The sequence below is a fragment of the Gouania willdenowi genome, chromosome 21 (genome assembly GCF_900634775.1).
Source record: "Gouania willdenowi chromosome 21, fGouWil2.1, whole genome shotgun sequence".
Taxonomy (NCBI): Eukaryota; Metazoa; Chordata; class Actinopteri; order Blenniiformes; family Gobiesocidae; genus Gouania; species Gouania willdenowi.
Window position 1 is genome coordinate 35,925,879 of NC_041064.1, and position 13,223 is coordinate 35,939,101.

General features: G+C 35.3%; 1 protein-coding gene across 1 annotated transcript in view; it reads right to left on the bottom strand.

Moving 5' to 3' along the window:
- LOC114455403 (contactin-associated protein-like 5) overlaps positions 1–12,389 on the bottom strand; it is a 202,589-nt gene extending 190,200 nt beyond the window's left edge. The window contains exon 1 of the mRNA XM_028436622.1: positions 12,218–12,389. Coding sequence (XP_028292423.1) covers positions 12,218–12,293 — 76 coding nt within the window. The 5' untranslated portion in view covers positions 12,294–12,389. The remainder of the gene's footprint in view (positions 1–12,217) is intronic.
- Between the last annotated feature and the right edge of the window lie 834 nt (positions 12,390–13,223).

The window sequence follows — 13,223 nt, forward strand, 5'->3', positions numbered from 1 at the left end:
CTATACCATAATACAGATGTGTTCTATATACCATAATACAGATGTGTTCTATATACATAATGCAGATGTGTTCTATATACCATAATACAGATGTGTTCTATATACACAATGCAGATGTGTTCTATATACCATTTTAAAGAAAAAATAAATAAATCAGGTTAAATTTGGAATCCAACACTAAATATAGCCTCACATGCATGTTTTGGAAAAATCACACATTTACACACAAAACATGTGGTCAGAGACACAAAATCTGACCTAATATAAGACAATATGACGGACTTCACCTCCTGTATTGTAAATATCTATAAAACACAAACCAAACCCTCACCCACGTAATAATATTGGACAATATCACATCATTTAACAACATATTCTTCACTGTAAAATAATAACGGTAGAGAATGGAAGCTCCTGAGGACACAACGAAGAAGAACATTAATATTTATAGTGCTGAATAAATGCAGTTATAGATAAAAATGTAGTGAAAGGTTCTGTTCTATTCTTCTTTAATATATTCTGAATGTGATTACAGATTCATGGAATAGCTCAACACCTAACTAATAAGTATTTTATGAACATTAAGTGAGTTATTAAATTAGGCCAGTGTAAAGAGAGCTGGCACTGGGCCAAATCTCACTATCATTAGAAAAGTGTTAAAATATATCATTGTTATAAATATTATTGTCTTCCTTAAGATCTGACTTTAACGCACATCACACAGAGAAATTAAATCAGTGACTGAAAATAATAATAATAATAATCAATCACTCAAGAGAGAAGACTATATTATTATTTTCCTCTCTCTCCTCTGTCCTCAGTGGCTTTGCTTAAAGTTTTAGATTAAAAGAATTCAAATTATTATCAGGAAATTAAAAAATGATTTCTCTAGAAATCTGATTAAAGGTCTTTTCTAAATCATTATCAAAACACCTGTTTTTTTTCTTTCCCAAACTAATATTAACCTTAGATGTTCATCTTAAATATGGTTATTGTAATAATATTTTCATCATATTTGCTGAATAACTATTGGCTTTAAAGCCTCTCTTGGTTAGTTCTACTATAGAATAGCTTTTACCTGGGTTTACTTTACTTTACACGGTTCATTTAATTCAAGTTTTTCCCCTTTTTTCAGTCTTCCTCACACTTTACTGACTCAGCATTAAAAGACCGTGGGAACATAAAGCTTCTGATTTTCTGTGAACACGGAAAACAGACAGAAAACAGAATTTATTAGGGAAGTGAATCAACTCACAATTTGTTTCAAACCGAATCAATACTAAACTAACTAAAGTTGCCAATAAAAAGAGATTTAGTTTAGGTTCAATTAAATGATTCTAAAATTACTAAAATACTCAGAGACAAACTTTGGACAAAGACATCATATTTATTTTGCTTCCCTTGCAAAATGTAACATTTCTTTGTCACTTAATAGTAGTTTTGAAAATAAAGCAGTCAAATATTTTTCTAAGGCTCGGCTAATGCTAACGCTAGGCTAATGCAATTGTTAGGCTATTGATAATGCTAGGCTAATGCTAACGTTAGGCTAGTGCTAATGCCAACATTAGGCTAATGCTAACGTTATGTTAATGCTAACGTTAGATTAATGCTAATGTTAGGCTATTGCTAAAGCTAGGCTAATATTAACGCGAGGCTAATGTGATTGTTAGACTATTGATAATGCTAAACTAATGCTAACGTTAAGCTAGTACTAATGCTAGGCTAATGTCAACGTTAGACAAATGCTAACTAAAGTTAATGCTTACGCTAGGCTAATGCGATTGCTAGGCTATCGTTAACGCTAGGATAATACTAATGACAATTAGCATTAGCAAGAACTAGGTTTTTGCTAATGCTAGGCTAATGCAAACATTAGGTTAATGTTAGGCTAATGCAAACATTAGGCTAATGCTAACATTAGGCTATTGTTAACAGTAGGCTAATGCTAATGTTAGGCTAATGCTAATGGTAATTGTATGCTAATATTAGGCTAATGCTAACGTTAAATTAATGCTAACACTAAATTAATGCTAACACTAAATTAATGCTAACACTAAATTAATGCTAACACTAAATTAATGCTAACACTTTCACTTTATTAGTTTGTCCCTTGAAGGGCAATTTGATTTGCAACAGACAAGATACATCAGTCATAACCGCAATCATAACATACACCGTAAAACAACTGGATGAGAGCAACAATGTCTTAGAAGCAGATGTGTGTTGTTTACAGAGCTCAATGTCAGGGAAAGCAGATCACTGCCTAATAAAAATAATTAAAATATATAAATTGATGCACAGGCAGAGACAGCAGTTTATCCTGGTTACCTCCTTCTCTCCTCTGTGTTTTTAAAGTCCTGATGGAGAGCGGCACAAAGGAGAACTTATATCTGTTTTTAGTGGCTCGCGGAACAGCTAGTCGGGTGCCAGAAGGGATCAGTCTGTATTCATTCTGTCCTTACGAATGGACTTGGTTTTCTTCAGTATCTCATCCAGACTCCTGAATTTGACCCCAGCCACTTTAGATGCAGTGCGTAACATTAGGCTTATGCTAATGCTAGGCTAATGCGATTACTACGAATTGCTTTTATGGGATGATCTGACGAGTTTGTGATCCAATGCGATGCAGCGGTCGGACAAAACAATGAACTATCGTCTTAAAGGGAATGTCTGTGGTCAGTAGAGGTGAGGAGAAGGAAGGTGGTTAATGATTTACTGCTGCTGTGATAAACACACACCCTGATGTAGCGTGTGTTTACGCTCACTCCTGACCCAAAAAACAGCCTGTTTTTAGGAGCGTTCTGAAAGTGACTTTTCAGAGGCGAAAACTCCAGAAAACAGGCGAGTTTGGGAAAATAAACCTCAAATACTGTGTGTTCTACATACTGTAATACAGATGTGTTCTCTATACTATAATATAGATGTGTTCTATATACTATGAAACAGATGTGTTCCATATACTATAATACAGATGTGTGCTACATACTGTAATACAGATGTGTGCTGTATACTACAGAATATGTGTTCTATATACTATAATACAGATGTGTTCTATATACTGTAATACAGATGTGTTCTATATACTGTAATACAGATGTGTTCTATATACTGTAATACAGATGTGTTCTATATACTGTAATACAGATGTGTTCTATATACTGTAATACAGGTGTGTTCTATATACTGTAATACAGATGTGTTCTATATACTGTAATACAGATGTGTTCTATATACTGTAATACAGGTGTGTTCTATATACTGTAATACAGATGTGTTCTATATACTGTAATACAGATGTGTTCTATATACTGTAATACAGATGTGTTCTACATACTGTAATACAGATGTGTTCTATATACTGTAATACAGATGTGTTCTATATACTGTAATACAGATGTGTTATATATACTGTAATACAGATGTGTTATATATACTGTAATACAGATGTGTTATATATACATAGAGCACTGTTGTGCAGATTGATTCTTAATTATTTAAAATGTTGCCAGATCTTGCTGAGCTAAATTGTGAAGCAGCTCAGAGAGCAGAGCTCTGCTGATGCTCAATGACAACCGTGTCCTATTTATTTACAGTACAAACACACTTCTCTGTCTTTATCTTTATGTTTCAGCCTTTAGGTTAGAAATCTGCCTGATGTTTCCATCTAGTTTAATCATCTCTTACATTAGATTATCAACACAGAATAACGTTTGGTCCTGTAATTCATTATTGGCCCAAGTCAACCTGATAACATTAACCCTGGTTTTTATTATGTCTTTGTTATCAGATCAGTTTGTAAAAATCTATATGTTTGTGCTCCACTAATCTTAATGATATTATTATACCGTAGAGCACCGTAACACTGTGGTGGTTCTTTGACTTTTATTATTATCATCATTGCTCCGAGATTAAATATATATGTGAAAATTTATTTTTGTATCGTCATGACCTAAAGATTTCATGCAAGTGTACTTGAGAATATCTGAGATTTTTCACTGCTTTCTGCCACGCCCCCTGCAGATCAGTCATATTTTACTCAACATTTATATAAGTGAAATAAACACTGCTACTGTTTGTGCTTGGTGAGTAGTTATTAGTATCAATGTTTTAGACACTGAGCTTTTTTGGTGACAGTTGAAATCACATTTGTTTATATTTTTTTGATTGTATTACTTTCTGTATGTACTAAAAAACAAGGGTTTGATCACTTCTTCTCTGGTCGTACGTTTACTGCACGTATCATAGACAGCTCCGCTTTTACGGTTTAAATGATAAACTTATGAAGTTTTAAAGGGATAAGTCCAAGCAGAATGTAGGCTTATTCAAGAAGTTAACCGCTTTAATTTTGCCCCGATAAATTGAGGAAGTGTAGTACAGCCCTCTGCAGCAGCCAACTCACTGTAGCGGGAGGGAGGAGGGAGGAGCTGCAGCCTCGGCTCTACAGACAGTGGCGAACGGGGAGTTGTTGCTTGAAGTCACTTAAAAAGTTCACATTTTTCAACTTTGAGAGACGAGGTCGCGCTTGACCTTGTCGCTCAAATCATGCAAGCCACGTCGCTTGAGGGGAGATAACTTGAGATTGTGTCATTTATTTTGATTTGAATGTAATCTAGTCACTTCAGTCGCGTTCGGTGTGAACGCACCTTTAGGCCGGGCTACCGGATTCCAAAGTCAATTTCTCATTTATTTGTGAGTCAAATATTACGATGGTTTTTGGTACCGAATCATTGGCACATACCAATATATAAATGGGGCCCATTACCCCGTACATTGTCACAGGGGCGCCCCGGGGCCACATTTTTCAAATCTTCCGTTAATGCTCGTTGAATCAAGCTGTAATTTGACGTGGATATTCTATGAGCGGATGTCAAGAGCCTCTCAGAGACCTTTTTTTACTCAGTGGAACCGAGTCATTTGAATAAATTCTGGGGAACGTGGTACGTGCTATTCAGCGATGAGACGTTCCGCGGGCCCAGCCATAGTTTATCAGAACTTGTTTTCTATTGAAATGATGCATTCAGTCTGATTTTTAGATCAGTTATGCAGGAAAATGAGTAATTTCAACAGTATTGTGCCCTCGTTTGCATTCCTACATAAACAGTACATAAATTACAAAATATGAGAGAAACCGACTATATCCAAGCAATAAGTGACAGATATCAGTCCAGACACGGTCTACACTTTGAATGTCCTAGATTTTGTGACTGATTTCTACTTAATTAAGGGAAACATTGTGTCATAATTTAAGGATTTTGGAAGAATTTTAATTTTTTTCAACAGTTTAACATGAAAAATGACTGCAGTCATTTAATATAAGCACCAGGGAAACTGTGAGCACCTGCAAATATTGAGTTTCATTTACACAATGACTTATGTTTTCATTTTTACTTTCTCCTGCGGGCCGAATCGGATGCTCCAAAGGGCCAGATTTGGCACCTGCGCCATGAGGTTGACACACGTGCTGTAAAGAATCTAAACAAGGAAATATGATGAAACTGAAATGAAATGGAAAAGTTAAACATGTGCGTGTTTATTGGAGCAAAGAAGCCATCGTGTCTGTGCTTGTGTCTGCCGGGCGACAAGGAGAGGAAGAGGAAAACAACGTCCACAGAGAGAACGTGGCCACCATTGCCTCGGCCACCTGACACCAGGCAAAGAGCAGCCATGAAAGATGTGTCGCTGCCTTTCTTTTCCTTTTGTTTAGGAGGTAAAATATCCTCCTCCGTCCTCCAGGAGCGTCGTCCCATTTCATCTCAGCACAGCATGTCGATGCTCATCACGGGATGTATTTGAGAAGCGCAGCAGGGCCATGAATGAGTAATGCAGCTGTCACTTTAGTTGATTCCATTGGCTTACAGCACTGGCATAAATGACTGTGATACTCAGACATAAACCTGGTGTCATGGACGCCTCCAGAGAGCAGACAATGTCATGCTTTTAGCAAAGGATAACATCGGAGCACACACACACACACTCACCGCAACGCAGTGTGTGTGTTAAGGGTATAAGAAAAGATAGATTCTCCAATATATCCAAAAACATTCAAAAAATGTCCAAATCGATTTTTTAAATCAAGTTTAACAGGAAAACCATTGCACAATATTTCATTATTGTCACTTTTTATTACCGAAACGGTGACTTCTGTGTACCATTGAAAAGGTCAAACCCAGAGTAATTATGTCAGTATATCGTACCGTATTGATATCACAAGCCCATTGTAGTCTCACGTATCGTATCGTGTACTCAGTGTAGCGTCCCACTTTAGTACAACTAGAGGTGTCCCAATCCGATACTGATATCGGATATCGGTCCGATATCAGCCAGAAAACGAATATCGGATTTCATTTTACTGCATCTAAAATCACCAATATTAGCTCTCCGATAAAATGTTCCGCTCCAGCACTTCTATCTATAGGTTCACACTCCAACACAGTAACTACTGTTGCTGACTATTGTTCTCTGTTTGAGTAACATCATTTGATCAAGCCTTTTCTAACATTCCACACTACAAAATAAGTCATAAAAATATGTATGATTCGTGCTTATATCATATCGGATCAATATCGGTATCGGCCGATACGCAAGGCTGCAATATCGGTATCATATCGGAAGTGAAAAAGTTGAATTTGAATCAGGACATCCCTAAGTACAACACTTCATTATTTGGTTAAAAAACTATTTGTCATGAATAAATATGAAGATACTTGACTAAAAACACTTACTGTACTCCATACTTAAAGTTTTTATTTGAAGGTTAAAACCTCATTTTTATAAGATCCAAACATTCTGTGTCAGAGCTTTATATGACGAAAAAAATCAAAGAGTTTGGAAAAATCTGTGAATTCAGTGAATAATTCTACTCTGAGATTGTAAAGTGTCTCTGTCCTCCGTTGATTTACAAACACTCTTTGTTGTAGCAAAAAAATCGATTTTGCGATATATTGTAAGATTTCATTGCGCGATTATTCAATTATTCAAAAAAATGTCCAACTCCAATTTTTAAAAATTATGTTTTTTAACAAGAAAACCATTTATTTGCACTAACATATGTATAGTACATAAACTCCTGGTCACTGGGTGTCAGTGAACGCACCATCAGACCTTGTTAAACTACTTCACTTTAGCTGGAAGTGGATTAAACGTTATTTTCATAGAACATACTGGACACTCTTATAGATGGATGTGTTTACTTTTTAAGAATTTAAGAACCTAACACCATCATAATCTGCTGTAGAAGCAAAAGTTTAACTTTTTTGAAAAATGTAATGTGACAGTTTGATAAACATAAAACTTGTTTTTATATTGGTGTTTGAATTACAGTTAGTTATTATTTACTAAATTGTGTTTCATAAAATGTTGTAAAGGTGTCATTTGTAATGAAATCATGATGTGTATTGTATTGTTTAGTAACAGGATATAACAGGATAGAACATATCGTGACATAAAAATATATACTGTGTAAATGCGTACGTGTGTCAGAGACAAATCTGTACGTTAACGCTCTCATAAATACAAAATATTTTCTGCCAATTATTACAATTTAATTATCTATCCTTATATTTATCTTTTATGGTTACTATTAGGCCTAGAACTTTAACGTGTTAATTGGATTAACTACTTACAGAAAAATAATGCACAAAAAAAATTACGCAGGTTTTTTTTGCACTCCAAACAGCGCGGAACCTTTCTCAGTTCAGTTCCCAGTACAGTAACAGCTATAACCTCAATGCTAAACATGTAGCAGCTAGCATTTCAATGCTAAACATGTAGCAGCTAACAGCTCATTGTTAAACATGTAGCAGCTAGCACCTCAATGTTAAACATGTAGCAGCTAGCACCTCAATGCTAAAATGTAACAGCAAACACCTCAATGCTAAACACGTAGCAGCTAGCACCTCAATGCTAAAATGTAACAGCTAACACCTCAATGCTAAACATGTAGCAGCTAGCACCTCAATGCTAAACATGCAGCAGCTAGCACCTAACTGTTAAACATGTAGCAGCTAACACCTCAATGCTAAACATGATTAAATGATTAGAATAATATATTTTTAATCGTGTGCCACCACTAGTTATTATTAATCGTACAATAGGTTTGCCTTAGCAACACCAACTGCATCTTTAAATCTTTAAAACGCTAAAAACTATTTTAAAATACAATACAAAAAAAAATCCAAAATGAACTTTAAAATATAGAAACTGTCGAGTTAAAATGATGTATTTATTTATTTTACTGTAGAGCGTGAGAGCTAAAAATAACTGCAGATTAAAGTGTCTTCATATTGTCAAAGTCAAACAATGACAGTCGACTTTATTGAGTCTCGAGCTTTATTCACTCTTACAGGACTTTTTTATACACTTTCATCACATTTAAATACAGTGTTATCTTGTTTTTGGTGATAAAATAATAATAATCAAAGCTTTAAGAAGCTAAAGCTGAGCTAATGTCCAACCATTAGAGGCTCTGAGCTGCTTATTATAGATATATATATATATATATATATATATAAAAAATACAACAAGCCTAGTCTTTTATATCAGATCACACACATGTACGTATACATTTTATTATTATACCACTTATTTCTCAGCCTTACAAAGGGTAAAATAACCCCCTACATTATAGATCATTAGGGTTTAATGGTGTTATATCAAAGGGCGCCATATTGTTCATTATCTGACTGAGATGAGATGAGAAGCAGAAAACAGACGGAAGAATACAAAATTAACTAAAACTAAGCAGAAATTTCCATTTGAAACTGAATATATTCTTAAATGTATGTTTTTTATTTGTTTTTTAAATATTACACATTAAATTGTGATTTATCTTCATTAACGAGTGGTCAGAGAGATGGAAATGTTAATTATTGCACAAAAACTGATGAAATATGAGGCGATTTGATGATTTTATGAAGTTAAAGGATGTAAATGACATCTGAATTTAATCATTGGTTCTCAAACTTTTTTGGCTCTCGTCTCTTTCTCTTATTTCTGAATTTAAGTCCTTCCTTTGTCCGACGACAACATTTTGTAGAAAACTATTTAAAAACATCTATAGATCATATTGATAGAAGGAATGAGTGATAACACATTTTAAATAATCTAATTTTGTAAATAACTGAATAAAACAGTATTTAATGCAGTGGTTCACAACCTTTTTTGGATCGGGACCCCATTTTGATTTCAATCATGTTTGAGCTCAGATAAAAAAAGACTTTTTACGCAATTTTAGTTAAACTAGATTCAGAAAGTGAAAAGTTGTTTAAGATTGTGCTTTTTATTTTAATTTTTAAAAAAATAATAATTCAAAAATTCAAAAATGTATTTTAATTTTTCTGAAATTTCAGGCGACCTCATTTAAACTCCAGGCGTCCAGACACGGGGTCCCAACCCCAAGGTTGGAAAAACTCTGATTAGATTTATTTCTATAGTTTTTATCATCTCTCTCTCTCTCTCTCTCTGTACTTCTCGAGGTGCACGTAAACCCATTTGATAAAAACTTAAGCACCAGGGAAAACATTTAAAACATTTAAAAACTAAAATAAAAAACAGATATTGTCTAAGATAATAGTACAAATATATAAATAAGCGGTAAACACTGAATAAGACTAGAAAACCAGGAACTCTATAGAGACGAGTTGAAAAGGGAACAAAATGCACAGTTTTTGGGATGAAACGCCATCAGATGAAACGGCCTCAGGCTTCAAAATAAAAGTCATCAGACTCAGGCCATAAAACAACAACATGACGTCATATTTTGAAGAAAACGGAAATAAACATGACGTCATCAATATGTGCTGCTTCGGATACGAGAGGAAAGTTGAAAGCTTTTAATCTATTTTTAAAGGTTAAGATATATCAATGTTTCATATAACTATGTTTTTATTAAACCAACAACAAAGTATAAAATACGTCTTAACTTTTAAAAAATAAAAGGAAAGAACGGCTTTTCAACTTATTTCGTTATGTGTACTACCAGTTCCTTCAAAATAAAAGGGTGTGTTGTGTTTCACGGCCTGTGGTCGTCAAGTCTGATGACTTTTATTTTGAAGCCTGAGGCCGTTTCATCTGATGGAGGTTTTGCTGAGTCATGAGTCACTTTGGTCTGATAAATAAGAGGTTTTTCTGATACCTGAGGATGTATTAAAATACACACCGTACTGATGGCAGAAAACAGATTAAAAAAATACCAAATTCAAGAAAGAAAGAAAGTCAAGCACAAATGTGCATCTTAAAATATATATAATTTTTCATGCATGTTTTGGAAGAATATCAGAAAGACAAAAATGTGAATTCTGGAGGCGATATGACGATTTCATGAATGGTAGGAATATTGAAAGAGAAAACTAGAAACTTGCAGAAAAAAAAGACAAAAAAATACAAAATTCGCTTCCTGTTTAGAAAAAATGGAAAAAAAAAATCAAGCCAAAATTTCCTACTGAATATATTTTTTTAATCAAAGTTTTTTGGAAAGTGAAACACATTTACTTGGAATATGTCTTAATAAACTGTTGGTGAGAAAAATGTCAGTTCTTGCACAAAATATGATGATTTCATGAAGTTTGAGAGTCTAATGACATCTGATGCAAAGATGGAGAAACACTGAAATGGAATTGGGAAATTAATGAAACAGAAAATCAGGCATTTTATAGATATGGGTTGAAAAAAAGAAACAAGCTGCATAGTTTTAGGAGAAAATGGGACCAAAAAACAGCTGATTTTTAGACCAGTGGGAAACTCACTTTTATAAATAAATAATAGTTTTTAAACACAAACACAGCTAAAGCTCAGAGGAAAGACCAGTACATAATCAGTGTACTGTATCAGTCAGGGTGTGGAACGTACGTATTTTATGATGAGTAAGTGGAAGCAGACATGGTAACAGATGGAAAAAATGACAAAACTGTGGCAATAACATATGTTATGTAACAGCAAAGGGTAGAGCTGGGCGATATATCAAAATTCAAGATATATCGAGTTTTCTATTTTATCGATCTAGAAAATGACAATATCGCCTATATATATATATATATATATATATATATATATATATATATATATATGTAGCTTATTTTGTTTTAAAACACTTGTTTTAGGAGTCAGTGGTTTCACTACTTCTCGGAACAGCATTAAAAAGCACAGTTTCACTCACACATGCTGTCCTTTACAGGAGAAAAAGCCAAAAGTGGCACATTTTATGCAACTGTTTTAATAAATGTGTTTGTGTAACATTTTGCATCAGCAAAATTAACCCAGAATTGATTTTCTGGTCTTTTTAAATAAAATGACGGACGTTTATATCATATAACGCCATTTTTAGAAAAAATATCACCCAGCAATAGCAAAGAGTATCTTAAATGTGGCAAAAAAAATAGTAAAAAAGTGGAACAAAAAGAGGCTAAATGTAGGAGAAAATGGTATTTATTGGGCAAAAGGTAACTTATTTGGATGAAAAGTGGCCAAGCAAATTCAAAAAGAAAAGGCAAAAATGGACAAAGAAATAGGAAAAAAAGAGATATTTATTGTCAAAAGTCTGAAAAAAGTGTCAAAACGTTTTGAAAAGGTGCACAAAGGAAGTTGGACAAAGGAAGTTGCAAAATGACCGAAGATTATAATTTTTTACCCTTTTAAGATTTTCTGGGGGAACAAAAATGTTCATGAAACAGCATTGTGTGTGTGTGTGTGTGTGTGTGTGTGTGTGTGTGTGTGTGTGTGTGTGTGTGTGTGTGTGTGTGTGTGTGTGTGTGTGTGTGTGTGTGTGTGTGTGTGCCGGTAAAAATCCATTAACACCAACTTATTCCAGCGCCAGGTGTCAAATTACAGCTGCAGGTGTCAGAAGAAACGCCCCCTAGTGGCGGGAAACTACACGCTTCTGCCAATTACCTGAGCGCGTTTCACCTGCTGACAGATGTCACGCGCACGCACGCACGCGCACACACACACACACACACACACACACACACACACAGTCTCATGTCGCGCACACAGCAGCAGAAGTCCGACCATAAATAAACCTGTTATGTTGACCTTCATCACATGTGCACGCACATCATCACGCGCCATTTCACCAAACATGATATTAATCAATCAATCAATCAATCAATCAATCAATCACCGCCTGCATGGTGCACGAGCAACAAGCCTCGCACGCGCACTGACGGACCTACGGAGGTGAGTTTAGACAGGTGAGCTCGTGCACAGCGGTATCGGTACTCACGGTGAGAGGCGCCGCACGAGACGCTGAAGATGCGCACGAGCAGGAGCAGGTGGAGGTTTAGCGGGAGCAGATCCATGGCGGGAAAGGAGCGGAGCTGAGGAAGGAGCTGATGATGAATCCCACAGACTGAGGAAGAGGAGGAGGAGGAGGAGGAAGAACACTACCTCACTGCAGCCAGGCTTCTCCCCCTCTACCCCCCTCCCTCCCTCCCTCACACACACACACACACACACTCACTCACTCCTCATCCTCTCTCTCTCTACTCTGTCCCTCCCCCCTCACCCCCCCCCCGCTAATATTTACAGTAAAATGAGAGAAAGCTCCAGACTCCACCTCTCCAGGGGCTGATGTTCTCTCTCCTCCATCTGTGACTGTCAGAACACACACAGAGAAAAAAGATAACATTTCTTTATATTTCATATACTCATATACACTAAGTTACATTCATTATAATAAGCTAATATCCTTAATTGTTGATGAATTTGACTGAACAAAGTACTAAAAACCAGAGGTGATAGAGTAGAAATACTGTTAAGTAAAATTGTACTTTAGTAGGGAAGACCAGCTTGTTGTCACACTTTTTATATATATTAGAATCAGTGCATCAAATAAGACTAAATGTACCAGATGAAAAACTATATTTTGTATTCATGTCATTTTCAGTGTCGAGTTATAAACAATCAAAAAGTGTAAACATGTGACATGTTGCCCCACCATCAGGTAGGTTGTCTGACTTTATAAAGTAAGACGTCACACTGAATAAAACAAGGACAAAATTATTTGTTCTTTTTTTCTATTTGAAAGTGAACATTGAAGTCAGGCACAGAAAATGTTTATCATTTAGCTTGAAAAAGTCATTAAACGTTAAATATGATGCAACATGCACTGGATTAAAGTACTTAATAACTGCTGACACGCAAACGCTGGTTTTACCTTTTCTTAAAGCTGATATTTGGAGTTTTTGAGAAACGTCTCGATGTCCCGCCCTCAACAGCCTCACTTCCTG